The following is a 21,367-nucleotide window of genomic DNA, read 5'->3' as shown; positions in this document are numbered from 1 at the left end:
GCTTCAAGCTCTGTTACTGCATCTTGCTGGTGGTTCACAACTTACATGGGAACTAAGAATTTTGACTAGAAATTTCTTCCAATACTTGATAATTATTTGTATAGAAATAACCATAGAAGAGATGCAAAATTTTATACTAAAAACACATCTTGGTTAAAAAATAATTTTACCCGGATTACTTTACAGACAAAAATCTCATTAAAGAAGTGTCGGCAGGAAAGCTGTCTTTGGTTGTTTCATCAACTAAGAAAACTGATATCATGAAGGGCAGGGTCCACTGGGAACCCTGCTTGCCATCTCAGGCATAACCGGCATGTGCACACTCACACAAAATGCCTTCACTGTGTCTCCTCCTTTCTTCCTCTCGCCTTATTTTTAAAATCCTTTTATTAATGAAGTCCTTTAAATATATATGGAACAGAAGGATGAGAATTACAAAAACAGATTTTACAGTTTTAAAAGTAAAACTGACATTCACTCACAAGCATATTCATGTTACATTTTAAGGTAGAAAGGTTTCTTGTTTTGTCCTTTTCAGATTACAGGTGGAAAAAACTAAGACACGAAGGAGTAGAGTGATTAGCCTGAGGTCAAAAAGTAACACAGCACTGATACTAAAAATAGAATCCATCTCCTGACTTCCAGCATTTATACTTTATCCCTTTTAGGCCACAATGCTTCGATGTAATATCCAACCTCAAAGAACAAAACTTAAACCATCACCGTTCAATAAGGAGCATTTTTCAAACTAAAAGGTTCACTATAAGACTTAATAAATCCAGTGAATGATATTTTAATATTTGAACCATGCCCTTAGCCATTGTTGAGTTCATCCTTCACCATGATCAACTCCATGAGAGCAAGAGGTCTATTGATTTTCATGTAATACAAGAAAAATATTACATTTGCTTAATTGTTACACAGTGAGCACACCAGATGAGAAATCAAGGCTCTATTTAATGCTGCAAGCAGCAGAGAATTACAGAGATCAATAAGGTAGTTTGTCAAAGATGTTCTCTAAGGAGACTTACCTATCACCATATGGACAAGAAGTCACACTGACTGTAGCTATTGAAAAACAGGTAAGCAGAGTCAGCAGTACAAATTATCAGAAATCAAACAGGCCAGTGTGAAAAGAAGTGCAACTCTACTGAAAAGCTGTATTTATAGTCTGATAATTAAAAAACATTTTATCAGCTTTGTGTTGGGACCAAACCTTTACAGCAAATATTGACAAGACCAGTAGCAATGAATGAGCAGTATTTGACTTAAAACTTATGAGCTGTAGTTATTTAACTTTGCCCATTACTGAGGAAATCAGTTCTAGCCTTCCTTGCAAAATGCTAATAATCAGTTTTATTATTAATGAAGCTTAATGTAACACTATCTCCTTTGTGTAAGCCATTCATTTAACTAGTGTCAACTATATTCTTCTGGACTAAATATATTGGCATAAGTACTTCTTTGATTAAAGTGTTATTTAGAATTGCTTTTAGACAAGTGAACACTACATATATTTGAAGAACAGTTCACTCTCTGTATCTCATTTAAAATGACTACCTTTAATGAAGCCAGTTTGTATTACTTCATTATTCTGATGCTTTCACCTCAATCACTTCCACTCACTTTCTCTGCTGATTTGCCAGAAGTAAGCACTCAAATGTGGGTTAGATTGAATTTTATAAAATATCTTGCTACAAAAATGTGTAAACATTGCAGAGTATCAGCAACACATTAACATAAAATGATATATAATGTATGTTTGTAATTATGGGAGAGATCATAAATCTTAAACACCCATTGGTTTAGAAATTAAATAGTTCTATTTAGTTCTCCCTAAATTACTCCAAATTTCTGAAATTTACCATTCGTCTGGGTATTTTGTAACTACCCCTAAGGATAAATTTTTGTAATGACTTTGCTTTCAAAAATGCAATTAACTTAATAAAATTCTAACACAAAACTGCCATCAGGTTTTTAAAATTTCAGCCCACTTCCCATTGCCAATAAGTCTATGGATATGTACCATTTCAGCTAATTGCTTTTATAAAGTTACCAAATTTGTTTTTCTGGATCTTTCTAGATCTTAATTGTTCTTACAGCTTATCAGCATGCTATTTTAACTTTCAATAAGTCTTAATTTCATTCTTCTTGCTACATTTACATTAACCATAGTTATTATTACATTAAAAAAAATTAGTATGGTATTTGATTCTTTAGACAATAAGAAGTTTCAACATTACACCTGGACCTCTTATCCAGGTAAATGGCACAAAGGCTTTGAAACATTTCCATTTAAAATCCTGGCAGCTGAAAGGTTTAGATTTCAGATTGCAATTAGAATTCTCATCAATATTGGATTTGCCAATTATATTATCTCCTCCATATATCCTAAAATCCTCTACTTCTTTTTCCAATGTTATATAAGAGATTTTTCCTCTTCCTTCTTTGGTATGGGTGTCTATATTTTCTCTTCAAAGAGCCAATTTAAATGGTTAATAACTAACTATAGAATCTACATATAGGTTATAATCATTTTTTATTTGTAGTTTAAACTAGTTCTAGGAAAAAACTGGTATAAGCTTCATGTGTTTGTAGTTCCCTTTGGCTAAACAAAGTATGCAATATATAACAATGTATGAAAAGCTTTGCCTCTTGAGGGCAATGATTTATCTTAAAGAACCAGACACTGTGGAAAGAAAAAGGTGTTTGCAAAAAGTTTTATTTTAAAGGATCAAAAATAAATATTGCACATACACACAAGAGAAAATCCACTGATATTTATGTTCTCCAATGCACATTTTCAATACATGGCACCTTCATCTTCTTTATTTAGAAAATAAACTGTTATTGGTCCATAACTGGTATGCACAGTCTCTGTGACTCTAGCAAATAACCAGGAGCCAAGTCCATATAATAAAGTTGGAATACCTAAAAAACAAAGGAATATGTTATTTATGAACATCAAAATTTATTAATCATACACCTATATATTTGTCATGGTACAAATCACATAGCACTCTTCAACAATGTCAACAAATTACAAAGTTATGAAAATATAAAAATATGAGTAAACACTGACTCTAAGAGCTCAATTTCATCTATCTTTGTGGAACACAGTAACAACTATGTGAGCCTAGAAATTTTTAAAACTATAGATAAGGTTGGTATAAATTTTAATTCAAAGCACTTCAGAAGCACTAATTCATTACCTCCAAGTAATTATGAAGTAATTCTATACTCTTTTCACAAATAAGCAAACAGAGAATATTCACTACTTTAGTTGTAGATGCTCTTGATTACTGGCCTTGAGCCTAAATTACTAGGTCAACTTCACTGTACTTTAAGTTAGACAGTAACACTGATGTCTCAAGTAAATTTTGTACATCTTAAAAGAAATTGAAGAAGCTGTCTTCAAAACCTAAGACAAAACCTAACTCTAAGGAAGATTTTAGTAAAATAACAGGTATGAAAAAGAAACATTCCCATTAGTATTTTTACAACTGATTTGAAAACAATCTTGTTTCAACCTATTTGAAATAGGTCTATAGTAGACTCCAACAGCATGTTTCTTCTTTGGAATATTTCCATTTGATAAGATTTTGCTGTTATATTTGAGATCAGTTGCCACTTATGATACATGACACTAAACATATAGTACTCAGAGATATGGATTAAGCACTCATATGCATATGACACTATGTTGGACACAAACTTTCACAATTCTTGTCTTTTTTAAGGCACTTATTTAAAATCAATGACTATTAACATATTAAAAACATATGTATAAAAGCACAGGCACATGAATCAATAACAAATATTGTATTTTCTACACAAGTATTAATTTTATTGCTCCCCTGTAGGAGCTGGATTAAAAAAATGACGATTTAAAAGAAAAGCTGTACATTTGGAAAATCACTGTCTTTCTAGTTAATAGGGAAAGCAACACATGCTCAGGACTAATCATATTGCTAAAATTTTTAATTTTTCTGCAAGACTATATTTGCTGTGCTATGCTCTTTTCAAGAGTGTAAGTGCATGAGACTACTTTGTGCTTATCCCCTGAAGCTGCCTTCTAGCCCCTGTGATGGCCAAGATTAATCAGGAGAAATATCACTAGCTGGCAATGAGAAGAGGCAAAAATGCCCGTGTAGGCTGGCACCTCTCTGTTTTTAGGAATATACTGGGTCACAGCTTGTCACTGTCACAGGGCTCCTTGGAACTCCTATGAAATCTTTTACAGTATATTGCTTTCATTGCCTTGGTAATACCCAAAAGAATCTCTAAAAGCCTCAAGGGAATGTCACAAAAAATCCACAAAAACTAGCATCAGAAAGCTATCTATAAATCATTTAACCAAAAAGAAAAAATAAAAGGCAAGTGGGGCTTGGGGTGGGGGAGTGGACAAGAGAGGAACAAGAAAAGCAAAAGTGAGTGAAGAGTAGAGGGAGCAGTTGAAGTAAAAAATAAGTTTAAAATACGGTATCACAACTTCAAAAATGGAAAATTAATGGAGGAAGAAAAAACAGGCTCTAGAAACAATTTTTAATTTTCTAAATATACTGAGAGTAAAATACATAAAATACACCTTTTAAACCAACGCTAAGGACATAAATTTAAGGAATGGCTGGTGACACTGAAAATTCGGTTTGTTTTGCAGTATTTATCACAGTTTTCAGTTAAAATATATACTTTAAAAAATCACACAAATGGTCAATATTTTTTTCAGCTAAAATGGAGGACTGATCAAAGATTACTAGCTTAGTGATAACTACGCTATCTCTTAGAAGAAACAACTAGCAACCATTATTATTAATGCTGTTTGATGGGGGATGGAGTTGTGCTATCGGAGTCAGAAATTCTGTATTTCTTTTTTTCTGCAGTCTATTTAATGCAGTCAGGCTAATACACTGAATGGGAAGATTTGCCACTTATACTTTAATTTACACATTAAAAAAATAATTTTCTTTATCTGTAGCAATATGCTTTAGTCTATAAAAAAATTAAATTTTTCCGAACTCTCTGAAACATATCATAACATCAAAATGAATGTGAAAGTCAGTTCTTTGCATAATTATTCATTTTGAGTCAGCTGAACAGTAGGTAAACCATTGTCAAATTAAGCACTTAAAAAAAATTAGAACTTCATAGCAAGTCTCTGATTACCCATTCATTCCAATGGTAAGTTGCTTTTCTTAAATCTCAATCTACCTCCCAGCAGGATACCCAGACTGATAAACCATCAGTAAAATGTCAGCTTCCACTGAAGGGAAGGGGGAGGAGAAAGGGAACAAATGGGTAAAAGAGAAATCTTTATTATTTACAAAATGGAAAAACAGATTACTCTGATAATTACTAATTTGGAAGGGAAGAAGAGGAATAAAATCCTAAATATTTTTATTAATCGAATACGTATTTGATGATCCAGAGGGGCAAGTGTAAATCACAGAATAGGAAAGAATCCTATCATCTAATTCCCTACCTTCAGACAAAAATACAAAATAAACATTACCAAATTGGGGAATACACTCAAGTCCAGAAAAAAATTCCCTTTATCGTATAAGCCAATTTGTATTAAAGCACGCATGAGCAGAAAGTTTTTGTTTAACTTAAAGCTTTTATTCCCATTTAAGCAGGATTTTTAGAATTTCCCAAAGACCATTAAATCACTCTTCAGCCTTCTTTTCCACATAAAAAACCACAACTGTTGTTTCCTCCCTCAAAAGGTTTTACTTTTCTGTGTAAAACTGTTCTGGATATCCTATTTTTCTTTGACTTTCTTTATATCTATATTTAAAAGAGAAGCCCCTAATCGTTAAGGTGTTCTCAAAGTATTAGGTTTTAAATGGTGAAAACTTTTTTACAAAAGGCATTCGGCTCATGGTTTACCTATAACACTCCGGTTAAACTTTTCCTAACCTATTACGCTTTACATTTGGGAAGAATGATTGCTTCTGATTCTGAAAATGCTAAAATAAACTTCTTGAATCTATAGTCATCACTCCAGTCTTTCTAAATAATTTTGAATTGAATTTTCTGTCACCTCACCCTTCAACTTTGTTTCACCCTCAGAATTACGAGGCATGCTCTATATAGTCCATCAGCCAAATAAGACATTTTAAAGGATTACACATTGCTAAATAAACTTCTCCTTATTGGACTGAACCCAGGACAGTCCCATTGGAGCAATGGCTCAAAAATCCCGTCACTGACATGTGTGTTATGATAAGCAAAAATACACATACCATGTTTAAATTTAATGAGCCATCAGATTATATAATGCTAGTGCAGCTACACAGGGGTTTAGCTTTAATTCTGGTTTTAAAAAACTGGTTGGGTAACATGGTTCAGCTCCCACGTCTAGATTTTGAATTACTGAAATCTGGATTAATTCGATATCAGCTATTAATAGGTTCAAAACATCTTGAGGCCTATTTTTCACTGACCTATAAAAGATACACCCATGTCAACGTTCATGGCTCTTCTGTCGTTAACCAAAAGAAAATAAACAGCAAGAATAAATACTCTCAGAATTAGAATATTCCCATGAAAACATGGAAATATTGAAGAAGCAGAGTCTTTTAAATATCTTTTAGGCCTAGCACCTGAGAAAGCTAATGACTGGTGAAAACCTTTAGTGCTTTTAGTAAAAGGAACTTGCTGGGATTTCACATAAAGAAAACAAAGAAACTTAAAAAGCAGTTCCAGTTTTCATAATATGAACGCACCCACAAAGTGATGTTCATGGCAGCAAATCTTGCCATGCAATAAGACATATCTTGAGAGCCACTTTCCACTGGGGACATTTCCTTACATGTAGCCTCCTTCTTCCTGCCAATGTCGAGGTCCTCCCAGTTAAGAGCTGCAGGAAGTGAGGGTGGAAGGCCCCCTCCCCAGGAGTGATGCAGGATGGTCCCTCAGTACAGGCCTGTGGATAAACCCCACTTTCCGGGGAAGGATTCAGCAGCAACAATTTAGCCTTGACAAGCACCTACTGGGCAAGGATTACAAGACCAGAGCCAAGGCCAGTGCTAGAAGGCTGCAGTGTGCGTGGGACGCTGAGGCAGAGGCTGGGAAACCCACGAGCACCCGGCGAAGCGTGGCCAGCGGGTGCGCCGGGCGAGCCCGCGCGAGGCCGGGGCAGGGCTCCCCCGCACCGACATGATCTGACCTTGGGCCGGGGTCTCGACCTCGGAGCCAGACCCTCGGCGTGCTTTGCAAACAGTGGGGCCCTCGGCGGCGGGACGTGCTTCACCGGCCCGGGCCACTCACCGAGGTTGATGACCTTGAGCGCCGTGAAGAAGCGGTCCTGCCGCGCCAGGTCCTGCCAAGGGGCCTTGGAGCAGTGGTACTTGATGAAGGGGAAGCAGCCAGTGCGCAGGACATGGTAGTTGGCGCCCTGCACGGACCAGTTGAAGTGAGAGAGGCCGAACTGGTCGTTGCGGACGGCGCTGTAGGGCACGCAGAAGGAGGTCCAGTGCGGGAGACGCCGCTGCAGCAGGTGCAGCGTCAGCACCTCCGAGGCGCGGGGCTTCGGGCGGGAGGCGGCGCCCGAGGCCCAGGGCCGGTACAGCAGCAGCCGGAGCACGGCCTCGTGGGCCCTCCGCAGGGCCTCCATGGCCGGCCTTGCCCGCGTCCCCCGCCCCTCGGCCGCCGTGGGGGCGGGGCCGCCGGAGCGCGCGCGCGCGCCCGCTCCCCGGGGCGAGCGGCGGGGACGCCCAACGGGCGCGGCGCGGGTGCGTGAGAGCCCCTGGGGCGCGGAGGCGCGTGCGCACAAAGGTCCCGCCGAGGGGGCCCGAGGGGCGGGCAGGGTGACCGGCGGGGGTGGGAGGGTGAGGGACGGCGGCGCAGAGGAGGTGGATAAATCGTGACGTAAGACCTTCTGTAGTCCTTAACGACCCTCGACTGCGCGGGGAGGTGGGTTCGGGAGGTTTTATGAGTTTGGGTGTGAGGAAAATTAAGGCTTAAACAGTTAGGCAACCACCCTAGTGAGGGGCAGAACCCAAACCCAGAGCTCTCTTCCCAGCCCTGGGCTCAAGTAAAATCCTTAGTTGGTGGTGTTGAGGCAACACTTGAGAAGGTGTCCTCAGGGTCCCCAGATTTGCATTGCCTTGTCAAGTCGAGGAGCACTTTTATCTTTAGGTCTTCGCTCTCGTGTACACTGTTTAAAATAAGTCCCAAATATTTCAAAATAAAAAGTTTATTTTTAAAAAAGTCCCACATCTCTCTGTGCAGTGCCCGGATGCCCACCGCCACTGCCTCCTAAGCCTGGTGAACGCCAGAAGTCTTCTAGCTATACACTTTTACAATCATCTGTCACTCATTATCAAATCTATTACTTTAGGAAAACCTTTTCTCAAACTTTGCAGCCTCTTGAGGTAATAACTTATATACACCTGCTTTCTAAAGAAGCATTTCCTCTTACTTATCCTAAACTCATCTTGTTTGGAGACACCATACACAAATAAGATGGTCTGTCTGGAAAGCATTGTATGTAAACAAGATAATTATGTGTAAACACCATATCACAATTACTATTATTGTCGAAAACTCAAGGGGCATGTAGGATAGTGTGGCTAGTTTTTATATTCTCAAGTTTTTATTGATTCATTCAACAATGATTGAGCACTCACTACCGTGTGCCAAATTTTGAGCGGTCTTGTAGTCATGCAAATAATTTGAACTTTGCCTTATAGAATTCTCTGTTAGATAAAAGTTTTTAAAAGATTTTAGGTGGAGGCATGATGTGGTTAGATTTGCACAGAAATGGCTAGAGGGAGGCTAAGACAGGAGTCAGGGAGGTGATTCAGTACTGTGATTTTCAAATTAAATTTTAAAAAGCATTGGAGTCCTTTCTCAAACAAAATCTATCACAGAACCCCAACGAAAAAAGTAGATGAAAACTTGTGTCTTATTACTAAACATTTATAAGTTCGAATTTTTGACGTTAACTTTATAGGTAAATAAAAAAAGAGCTTGGTTTTTTGTCGTCTTGGGTTTTTTTTGTTTGTTTTGTTTTTAGCAGAAAAGGAATTTATTGGAAGGACATTGGGTGGCTAAAATAATGAATAGAAAGTCTGGAGACCCAAGCTCAGAAAATGGGAAGGAACCAAGGGAGTCTGAACCACCAAGACATAGATAAGACCAAGAGGAACTAGTCTGGTTAGGATGCGATGGCTGGCCCCACTGGTGCTAGACTCTTGACTCTGCTGTTTTATGCTTGAAACAAAACTTTCAAGTTGGTGGTTATGGACAACAGTTGCAGTTATAGCAGCCTCAGGACAGTTTATTTCTTATTCCTCTATTTTGGTTGTATACTATCAAGAAAATCCTGATCCCTCCAGAGTAGGACATACAAATGAGAGTGGTTTATAAATGATTCACCTTGAAATCTTGGGCATGTGCTTTAGTTACAAAGATGGCAGGAGGAGATTAGTTCTGAGATCTACACTGAAATGACTTAACATCAAATTAAAGCATGGGCAGTTTGCAATATGTTAAATTTTGACATTATATCTCTTTTGGCAATATATAAATCTGTTTTTTTAAAAGTAAAATTTGAATCAAACATTTCTGGAACCTCTGAATTATGTCTGAGAAACCCTAGGTTCTGTGGCATATAAGTTAAAAATCACTCATAAAGAGAATCAGATATTTAGACAGCTTTCACTGCGTTCTTCACTGCATGAAGGCATGGGAAAGGGATAGGGAACTGAAGGATTCCTGTTGGAAGATGTTCTCTTGGAAAAACCTCCTCAGTGATGAGGGTTTCCCTAATCCAAGGCTCTTTGACTATCTCCATCTCTTTTCTGTTCTCAGCTAGGAAATTCCTCCAAAGAGAGGTGATAGATGGTGGACCACACCTACGTATTCAAGAGTGTTTGAATGAAATATTACCGTACCCTAAAGATGCGGAGCTGGAGAGCATGACTTCAAGATATCTCTTCTGACTTTAAGATTATACAGTGCCACTTCCATAATTGAAATAAGATAATCTCTCAAAAAACTCACAACTCAGGGGGACTGGCCCAGTGGCATAGTGGTTAAATTTGCACGCTCCGCTTTGTTGGCCCAGGGTTCAGGGGTTTGGATCCCGGGCATGGACATACACACTGCTTGTCAAGCTATGCTGTGGCAGGCGTCCCACATATAAAGTAGAGGAAGATGGGCACGGATGTTAGCCCAGGGCCAATCTTCCTCAGCAAAAATAGGAGGACTGGCAATGGATGTTAGCTCAGGGCTAATCTTCCTCACATACACAAAAAAACCCACAACTCATATCAGATGCTTGATTTTCTTTTCAGTTCCAATTCTTGACGGCCATGAAAAAAAGGGGCTTAGAAACTGGGATTCAAAGCTTAAGTCAATGTTTAAAAAACATTGTGTACAATAATTAAGAATTAAATGCGTTAAATACGTGACTACTTAGTTTTCCACAACACATGGAGAAATGACATATCCTTTAGAAGGAACTCCTTAAAAATAAATATAAACAGCGATACTGTGTCAGCATTTAGCATGTCCGTGGATATATCATAGTGCTCCTAGAAAGAAGGGATTTAGCCTTCTTACTTTTGTTTTAAAGGCACCTAGGACATTGTAGACGTTCAGAACATGTTAAAAATGAGTTCTCCACAGTTGGTAAATTGGAATATATCAAAATTAAGATTTTCTGTTCATTAAAAGGCACTGTTAAGAGAGTGAAAAGGTCATCTACAGAGTGGGAGAATATGTGCAATACATTTATATGACAAAGTATTTTGTGTCTAGAACAAATCATTAAAAAAAGACACTCCAATGGAAAGATGGACAAAATATTTCAATGGATTCTTCACAAAGGAGAACATCCAAATGTCAATAAACGTGGAAAAGTGCTTAATTTCAATAAATCATCTGAGAAATGGAAATTAAAACCGCAATTTGGATCACAAAAAAAGAAAGAAAGAAATATGTACAGAGAACATATATAGTGGACATGGCCCAAACGTGACCTCGTACATATATAGAATATTTCTTCTCATGTTGTTTTCTTTGTGTGTGTGTGTGTGTGTGAGGAAGATTAGCCCTGAGCTAACATCTGTTTCCAGTCCTCCTCTTTTTGCTGAGGAAGATTGGCCGTGGGCTAACATCCGTGCCCATCTTCCTCTACTTTATATGGGACGCTGCCACAGCATGGCTTGATGAGTCGTGCATCGGTCCGTGCCCAGGATCCGAACCTGGGAACCCTGGGCCGCTAAAGCGGAGCACGCAAACTTAACCATTTAAACTATGCCACCGGCCTGGCCCCCTAGAATGTTTATTCTCATGTTGTTTTTACAACCTTACTGTAAGATCCTGATTTATTCACATATTTCTAATAGTGTGATTTAAAAGAAAGAAGGGTGGGCATGTAGATTTTAATTCACTGCTATTCTCAGAGGGAGAATTATAAGTAAGATACTGGGTGCGTATGTCAGCATGTTGGCAAAAGATAAAGGAATTATGACAAAGGGATAGAAATGTTTACGTTTAAGATTTCATTTACAATGTCCAGTTTGAAGCTTAAGGACTTTTGGTTCAAGGAAAGGAGGACCATGGAGATGGTGCTAGCCTGATTCATATTCTAGCATGCTTTGGAACTTAAAAACAGATACCCAAAAGAGCCACTGACCCGGATCTCCTAGGAACCCAAATCTGCTTAATGGCTCGGTGCCCTCTAAGCCAAGTTCAGCACCAGAGGAGGTGGTGTGAGTTACCCCTACAGCTGGATGCATTCTCATTAATTCTCCCACTCTCATCAGTGGCAGACACTGCTTGCTGCTCCATTCCTGTATCCTCGTGTCTGCCCTGGCAAGGACAATATACTTTGGCTTTGTTCAAAATTATCCTCTTGGAAGTACTGAGTTATGGCAGAAGTCATTAGGAAAGACAGGAACTGCTGTATTCTTATCCAGATCTTCTTGAGTCCTTCTGTGGAACTGATTGATGTCCTGAAAGCCCCCAAGGAGTCGGCTGGCACCTGGGGCTGCTGTTACAGAGAGTGGAAGAAGAATTAGTCTGGTAAAATATTTTACCATGAACATGGTGGATACAGAGATCTCATCCAAAAGCATCTTGTGTGTAAACTACTCCCAAGTTCTCCCCCCACTGGAATGTGCACTTGCTAAGGCCGGGGATTTATGTCTGTTTTATTAACCTTTGTGATCCCAGCATCTAAGACAGTAATTGGCATATGGTAGATACTCGTTGAATATATGAAAAAAAAAGCAGATAAAGTGAATACAATTAAGTGTGTTTGAGGGATGTTGGAGACAAGAAATTACAATCCGTATGATCAGTGGTTTCAATTTAATTAAAAATTTAATTTTGGTAGTTGGAGAAATTAAACTACAGAATAGGTAATAAACTTATCTAAGATCATATACCAGAATCAAGAATCAAAATTCTGGCCTCTTAACTTTCAGTGAGCTTTTCATTAGGAAACATATTTATTCCCTTCTGCTGTGGATGCTAGAATTCAGTGGTAAGGAGACATATCTGTGACTTTTTGAAACCAGATAATGATTTATGTTGGTAGATAATAACACAATCCATTTTATGGGCATGTTTCCAATATTACAAATCTTAATAATATGTAATCAGTGTTTGGGGAAGCATTTGAAAACATTGCCAAGTAAATTCACCTTGTCACATGGGTCATAATTATGGTCACAGCTTCATAAAATGAGTCTTGTTTTACTAACAGATACATTCATGAACAGCATACATTTTTGTAGCACAAATCATATTTTCATATCAAATTCCTAAGATATTTTGGCTTTATTGCTGATCTTCAACGACAGTGGCTCTTAGCACTTGAGCTGTGAATCTTTATGCCCCCTCCCCAGTCTCACTGTCAAGTAGTTAATGATCTATAAACAAATACTGAGATGCCCTAAGGGGGCTCCCCATTTAAAGGGGCCTTGAATCATTTCATAATAGAAATCCAGTAGTCCACCCACTGATTTATGATTTGTCAGTTTAGGTTTTTGAAGTGATATTCCACTGGTATTTTCACATGGGACAGGCTTTTAATTTATTGTACAATAACACTAAATTTTATCTGATTTTTTCCTTCAGGTGCAACTTTCAAAAATGTTAAAAAAATTTGTAATTTCCATGATATGAAATACCTTTTTATTTGTGTCTGCATAGATGTGTACATTTCAGTTTCTTAAGCTAAAAGTGGCCAGATGGTAGTAATATCAACATAGTAATGTCTACCAATTACTGAGTGTTTATTCGTGCTAGAGAATTTACTTATACCTATAGTCTCTCTTTTTTTTTTTATTTTATTATTTTTGTGTGTGTGTGTGTGAGGAAGATCGGCCCTGTGCTAACATCTGCCAATCCTCCTCTTTTTGCTGAGGAAGACTGTCCCTGAGCTAACATCCGTGCCCATCTTCCTCCACTTTATATGGGACACCGCCACAGCATGGCTTGCCAAACGGTGCGTTGGTGCGCGCCTGGGATCCGAACCGGGGAACCCTGGGCTGCTGCAGCAGAGCATGAGCACTTAACTGCTTGCGCCACCAGGCCAGCCCCTACCTATAGTCTCTTTTAAACAACACTCCAAAGCAGGATTTCATTTTCCTCATTTTCAAGCTGAGGAAACGGAATGTCAGAAGGTAAAGAGGTTCAAGTTGTTGCCTGCAGTCACGGAGCAGGCGGGGGTGGTAGCGCTGGGATTTGAACCTGCATTGACAGGACTCAAAACCCCATGCTTTGACCACAGTTAAAGAGAGTCCCATGATGCCAGACTCAGATGCAAATGTAGCTGACACAATTTAACATCCCTTACGTGTTGCACAATCAGTAAGGACACAGGAAATAGCATTCTAGATCCAAAATATGGCCCATCTAGCCCAGAATTCTGTCTGGCTCAAAGGAAATTTTGGGGCCTGCATGATGACTCTCAAAAAAAAAAAAAAAAAAAAAGAATGATTTTTAAAAAGTGGATCACTTGCAAAATTTGTTGTGAAACAACTGTTTCTATGTATATTGAAAGTACCTTTAAATTTGGGAGCCACGAGATAAGGAGTTTGGGCATCACCACCAAAGATCCCAAATCTAAGCAAGTTATCAAGCCCTAAAACTTGGGTTTTATTGGGGGAACCTGAGTAAAGGATATGTGAGAATTCTTTGGACTGTTTTTACAACATTTCTGTGTCTAAAATTTTATTCAAATTAAAAAGTTTAGTTTTAATAACTTGGGTTTTAATGGAGGGAGCATCTGGCCATAATTTGCATGGTGTGAGTAATACTGCTGCTGTGGATAATAGGCACATTTAGTCCAAGCCAGCATTTCAGTGAACCACAACTTGTGGTTTAGCTCTTTTTATTCCATATTGCTGTTTCTAAAAAAGCAAGATGTTGAAGCTAACTACATGCTCTATTAATTATATGAAGGTGAACTTGAGTCATATTTGTTACTGAAGATGATTAATAATTACCAGTTCTGCACACGTTTCTGGTGCATTTCAGTAAATAAACAGGGTACATTGTTGGGTAGTAATTGATTAATTAGCACATTCATCCTACACAGCTCAATGGTCTAAGGATGCTGAGTTTGAGATATTGCTCATAATTATTACAAGAAACAAATCTGTTCCATTTCTCAGTTTATTCTGTGCGTGATTTTTTTTCTAAATCGAATGTTTAATGGTTCAAAACCTTATAGGTTTTATTCAGATAAATCAACTCATGAAAAATTGCTAGTCATAATCTTAGAATCTTGTTTTTGTGTGAACCAGGGTGAAAACTTTTGCAAGGCTAATTTTAACATTAGATCTTGCTGTTAAACTGGATCAAATACTGTAAATATAGGGCACTTTCCCACCATGCAGGAAATGCTCATTGAGCACCTATGCACAACAGGGGCACTGGAATCTCATTTGCTTCCCAACCACATCAAATAAGCTCAGGATTGCAAGTGTCATCAGGCTGGCACTTCGCAGCACCAAGCAAATATACTGTGTAATCTTCAGAGAAGAATAACAGCATGTATTGGTCGCCGTCTTAACTATGCAGTAACTTAGGATTTTTTTTCCTAATTTTTTGAGTCATCACGTAGTTGAGAGACAGTGTAGTTGAGAGAGCTTTGGACAGGGAGTAAGGAGTCCCGGGTTCTACTCTATCCGTATTCTTTCTTGAAGAAACTGTGTGACTCTGGGCACATCACTACCCCCTTCTCTAAGCATGGATCACTCATCTGTAAAATGAAGGCTTCAACCAGGGATGACGAGGTACAGTGAGGAGCCCAGGCTGCAGACACAGATAGACCTAGGTTTGAGTCTGGACTCTCTATTACTGGTTTTATTATTTTAGGGAAATAATTTAACCTCTCTAAGTTTCTGCTCTGTTTACTTGAGTTTATTGTAAGGATCAAATGGTATATGAAAATCGTTTGTAAATTATAAAGTACCATATGAATATAAGGCATTGTTAATATTATTAATATCTTAACTGGTTGATAGTAACATGATATGTATTTGAAGGATGCATCAAGATGCTCATGTACTGGTCTAACAATAGGGGAGTTATTAACATCCTTTATGCCATCATTAAATCGCACGGGGTAAGAATTTCCGATGTGCATTCATAATTTATTGCTAAAGGAAAAACAGAGTCTGGAAAACAGTATGTTTGATATGATCCTATTGAAAAAATTATATACACAAAGATAAAAGATTATGTAATAGCAACTCAATATATATTTGATAAAAAAACAAATGCAACATATATATTAATTGAGCAACTCTTGCTACTGATAGGTACTGTTCTAGGAGCTGAGGCTATATCTTTGAACCTACAATCCATTGAGTGAGACAGATCATAAAAAATAAATAAATCTATTAAGTAATACCACATATCGTTAAGTGCTTTGAAGAAAAGTAAAGCAGGGTGAGAGGATAGAGAGTAAGTGTGGTGCTACATTAGGAGGTGGTCAGGGAGGGCCCCTCTGGTCTAGTAACAGTTGCGCAGAGATTGAAACCAGCGAGTGAGTGAGCCCTGCACGTTGCTGGGAGAAGTGTGTACCAGGCAGAAGGAATGGCAAAGGCAGAGGCCCTAAGTGGGAATAAAGCAGACATACCTCAAGACCTCACAGGAGTTATCTCCAGGTGGTGAAATAATTGCTGATTTCAAAATTTCTTCCCTGTGCTTTCCTGTTTTTCAGAAGTTTTTGGTTTTTTATATATTTGTTTTTTGAAGAAGCTATGTGATCCTATTTGTTTTTTATCATGAGCATATGTTTCTGTAATTAGAAAAAATTAAAAAACTCTACAGGTATATTGAGAGACAAAGTAATCTTAAGGAAAATGTTCATAAGTAGTTTTAAAAGCTTATATCATCTATAAGTTTTTGTTTTCGTGGTTTTAGTGCCACAAATCTATGAGTTAGTGAGACTGAAGGAAGCAGAGAGATTTCTGCCCTGCCAATGAGGTTCTAAGAAGTGTTTTAGCCATAACCTTCAGTGTGGGCTTTCTAGAGGGATATAGAATCATCCTGCTTTCAGCTCCCTGTTCAAGCCTTGCTACAGGGATGTCAGAACACTTCCTAGAAAGGCTGGCCTGCCCACCTATAGATGTGGCCCAGGAAACAGTGCATGTTAGGAGGTCTTTGAAAATATGGGATTAAAGGTGCCAAGTAAAACCAGTTTCCCCATCTTATCTCTCATTTCTGAAGCTCGAGGAACGACATCTGCTACATAGCAAAATGGCATGTTACAAAATACATCTTCCATCCAGGTACAAACTAAAGCTCAGAGACAGCACTCCAGCTATCCGTCCTGTTGCTGCAAAGCAGATATAAAAACGAGATATGCTCTGGTTTATCCAGGGACAGAAATGCACATTTAAAGCTTTCATTGTTGTTTCTATTCCATCTATTTGAACCAAGACCTTCTAGTGCAGAAGGCACACGTTACATCAGTTGAGATAAAAATGGTTTCAAAATAAAATGCTGCCATTACTTTAGGTGATTAGCAATACCCAAGAGCTCAGTACAAGAAAGGGAAAACCCAAAAAATGGAAGACCTGATCCCAGTCTAAAGGATATATTTGGCTTGCTGCTATCTTCAGTCAAAATGATTCCTTTCAAGAGAAAACTGTTTGTATCACAATGAACTATTTTTAAATTACAAAATATTTTGTAACCATTTAAAATCACAGCCCTTTTGGATAGTAGATGGGGGAGCTTAAGAGGCTGTACAAAGTTGCAAACTGTTTTTCATCCATTAGTTCCAATAAATGGAAGAGAAAGCTAGAAGAAGAAATCACCTCCTGTGTGATGTATAAAATATATAAAATATAGCCCTTTTGATACTTTGATGACGGTCGCATAGAATCGTAGAACATTAGATACAGGAAGAAGCTTAAATGTCAGTTCCAGATAACTGAAGTTCTACATACCAGAAAACTGAAGACTAGAGAGGAGAAATTACTCATCCATTAAGGAAAGAGCTGGAACTAAAACCCATTAAGACATTTAAATCTAAAGCAGAGGTGATATATATTCCATACCCATTTAGAATAACTACAAATGCCACCTCATCACTGTCTGTCCCTCCAAATATTTGCAGGTGACCAGAAACATTTATCCTTTTATACATCTCTGTTTGCATGAGTAGGTATGGCACTAAAGCCATGGTCTGGTGTGAATTCTAGAATATTCAGACTAAGAGTATTAAACTTAAAATAGAACATTCAATCCATGGTGCTAAGGAGCCTGCCATTACTATCTGATGGCAGCTTTGGGAAGCTGGAGCATGGAGGTAGTTCTGATATTCCCAGGCCATATCCCTAAGTTCATCACTTTGGATAGCAGAGCTTATAATGAAGACATTCATATATTTTTCTTTCCCAAACTCTCCAAAATTAGATTTTTGTTTCCCTTGTTCCATTAATTAAAAACAAGTTCATTATAAAGCAGAAAACACAGAAAGAAGAAAACTTTACCATTAAGAAGTAAGCAGTGTTGGGGCAGGTCCGATGGCACAGCGGTTAAGTGTCTGTGCTCCGCTGCAGCAGCCCCAGGGTTCGCAGGTTCACATCCCAGGCACACACTGACACACCGCTTGTTAAGCCATGCTGTGGCGGCGTCCCATATAAAGTAGAGGAAGATGGGCACGAATGTTAACCCAGGGCCAATCTTCCTCAAGAAAAAAGGAGAGGATTGGCATTGGATGTTAGCTCAGGGCTAGTCTTCCTCACAAAAAAAAAAAAAAAGAAGAAGAAGAAATAAGCAGTGTTAACATTTTGGGGGGTGATCTTTACAGTCTTGTGTGCATGCGTATGCATGTGTGCACATATATATACACATTTTTTAAAAGTCATAACTGGAATCATGGTTTTCCTTCTGTTTTAAAATATGCTTCTTTACTTAATAGTAGTTAAATCTCATTTCATTTTCTTTTAATATAACATATTCTCCTAATATATGATTTTTTAAAAAACAGCTTTTTGAGGTGTAATTGACATTCAAACACTGCATGTATTTAAGGTGTACAGCTTAATAAGTTTTGACATATGTATACATCCAAGAGACCATTTTCACAATCTACATAGTGAAGCTATCCATCATCCCCAGAATTTTCCTTCTGCCCCTTAATCCTCCTGCTCCTTGTAACCCCACTTCCCACCCCAAAGCAACCATCGATCTGCTTTTTGTCAGTGTAGATTTTATTTTATATAATGTTATATAAATGGATATGTACTCTTTTTTGGTCTGGATTTTTTCATTCAGCATAATTAGAGAGATTGATCCATGTCTTTGAGTTTATCAACAGCTCATTCTTTTTCATTGCTGAGTAGTATTCCATTGTAAGGGTATCCCACAATTTGTTTATCCATCCACCTGTTGATAGACATTTGGGTTGTTTCCAGTTTTTCGCTATTACAAATAAAGCTGCTGTGAACATTCAGGTACAAATCTTTGTATATGCTTTCTTTTCTCTTGGTAAATAACTAGGAATGGAATGGCTGGATCATATAGTACGTGTAGTAACATGATTTTTTAAATGGCTGCATAGAGGTTGTTTATATAGCTATTCCATAGTTTTTTAAGCAATACCCTATTGTTGAACATATAGACCTTTCTGATTTTTCACTATTGTTGCAAATGATCTATAATTTTTTGGCTTAGGAATGTGGCTATAGATATTCAACTAGGAAAAAAAAAACACAAGAAAATGAGTAGAAAGGCATTATAAAGAGAACCTGGAGATAACGAGTGTGTTGTTAGATAATTTTGAGTTTTTCAATGATTGCAAAATAAGTATTTTGTGTCCTTTGCTGGGAAGCAAAGCAGCGAGACTCTTTAAATAAATCAAAATTTGAATTTGAATTTATTTTGCAACCAACGGCAGGTCTGCTGTTTTGTTGTCAAGTTTATGGGACGTGATTTCATCATAAGATTCCTTATGGGGTAACTGCAATAAACTTAGGTGTGGCCTTTTGTTTCCTGGAGCTATAATTAGCCATCTGGTATACTTTATAACATTTTTGTTAAATAAAAAAATCTTAAAATGTAGCATTTTACTCACTTTTGTCTCTCTTTCCATATATACATACACAAGCATATATATGATATATATGGTGACAATTGTGGAAGTGAAGCAAAATGTTTATTTCACTTTGCTGAATGGTAAAGAGATGCTTAGGGGGAAAACCACCATCAAAAAAACCCCAAACCAAAACCACTATTTTATGCATAGATACCAAAGCTATATTTTTCTGTGCTATGTTTAGGGTCTTCTTATAACAAATCTGTTTTTACCAACAGATTTTTAAACAGCAGGGACGTGCTTATTATTTACTGTTTTGGTATCTTTCCCTCATTTACATAAATACCCCAGAAACCAGCAGTTTAAAACTAATAAAAGCCAGGGCCTTCCGTCAAGTGCAATAAAGTTTCACAACCATGAGTTAGACTGTTAGGGTAAAAAATAAACCTATATATGTGGTTATGAAAGGATTTTTTTGGAAAGTGTATAATCACATTTCAAAGTTAGAACTTTCATTTGCAGTTGAAATGTAATAACAATGTTTAAGCATTTATGTAGAACACTTATCTTTGAAACACTCTCCCAACATTGGCCAATTAATCTCTGCTGCTTCCCTAGGGAGCAGGTATTACTATCTGCCATTTTTCTAGTTAGAAACTGGAGGAAGGTATGACCAGCTCGGAGAGGCAGCGCTAGGGAGACTAGTTTCTGGCCATTATTATTCTGTGACTCTTTGGGATGTAACTCCTAATAGAATTCATCACGTTTCTGTTCCCCATTGATGAAATCATCAACAAAACAAAGTTATGAATAGTAGCTCCATCTGCCTCAGGCTTTTACATACAGTCCTTACTCTCCCGAGGCGAGGCGCACTTTTTGGGAGGATGGGATACAGAAAAGATACACAGCACATTTCATCTGTACTTGGAATGGATTGCACCAAACTTCTTCCAGTGAGAAAAGCAAAGACACATGCTTCCTCCCTCCCTGCAACCTCCACCTTCACATTATCTTGGTAACTTAATTTGTAGTTTTCCACATAAGATTTACTATGATTAGTACATTTAAAGAGTTGAACAAATTTGTTATGCACATTAAAGCCAGAGGAACAGTAAAATAAAACTAATGAACATTTACATTTTTGGAAATATAATTATTGTGTGCTTGAGAAATTCTGAAAGATAAACATTTAAGTGTTAAAATAGTTATACCTTCCCCACAGGGACAGGGTTGGGAATTAAAGAGATAACAAATGTAAAGTGCTTTGAGCTCTTTAGAAGAAAGGTGCCAGATGAATACAAATGATTATTAATTGTTAAAGCTATCAGATGGTTAATAATATATTACTTATGATAAATACATCTTTTTATACTTGAAAAATAGGATGCTTGCAATTCTTAGGATGATATAGCTGAAATAATGCTCTCCAAACTCCTCCCAGGTTACTCTGCATCTTGTTGGAAGTCCTTTGTTAATCCTTCCCCTGTTTCTTGACCTCATACTCATCTTTCAAACAAAATTACAGGGCATGACTTCTCAGCTTCCGAACTCTCCTGCACCTTCCCATCGTCAGTTTCTCCACCAAAGTCTTACAGACCCATCACCATAGGAGAATTCTACTGACACTATCTCTTCTCTTGATTTCTTTGATCACATAACTGTGATGCCTCACAGTGCTGTTGTGGGAGATCAAGATTTGGCCATCCTAAAATATATCTCTTTACCTTGATTGTTTTCTGTGAGGGACATTTGACCTCCCCCACTAACTGCCTAAAGAATTTGACATGGTGGCTCCTTCCTGGAACAGATCTTCTATCATGATGGCTGTAAAGATAATGTAAAATA

General features: G+C 37.8%; 1 protein-coding gene across 1 annotated transcript; it reads right to left on the bottom strand.

Annotated features, from left to right (window-relative positions):
• Positions 1–2,706: 2,706 nt before the first annotated feature.
• C5H15orf61 (chromosome 5 C15orf61 homolog) lies at positions 2,707–7,638 on the bottom strand. The gene is made up of 2 exons (XM_058541927.1): positions 7,273–7,638; positions 2,707–2,931 (listed from the first exon to the last, which is right to left on the bottom strand). Exons 1-2 carry the CDS (start codon positions 7,616–7,618, stop codon positions 2,804–2,806), a joined length of 474 nt encoding a protein of 157 aa, XP_058397910.1. The 5' UTR covers positions 7,619–7,638; the 3' UTR covers positions 2,707–2,803.
• Positions 7,639–21,367: the final 13,729 nt, after the last annotated feature.

Source organism: Diceros bicornis, chromosome 5, assembly GCF_020826845.1.
Source record: "Diceros bicornis minor isolate mBicDic1 chromosome 5, mDicBic1.mat.cur, whole genome shotgun sequence".
Classification (NCBI taxonomy): Eukaryota; Metazoa; Chordata; class Mammalia; order Perissodactyla; family Rhinocerotidae; genus Diceros; species Diceros bicornis.
Note: the sequence above shows the minus strand (reverse complement) of the source record. Positions and strands in the feature narration are given on the sequence as shown.

Excerpts from the sequence above, each read along its gene's own strand:
- C5H15orf61 (XM_058541927.1), bottom strand. The coding sequence starts at position 7,618 with ATGGAGGCCCTGCGGAGGGCCCACGAGGCCGTGCTCCGGCTGCTGCTG. Across the intron at positions 2,932-7,272 it reads GCTCAAGGTCATCAACCTCG|GTATTCCAACTTTATTATAT; the intron begins GTGAGTGGCCCG and ends TTTGTTTTTTAG.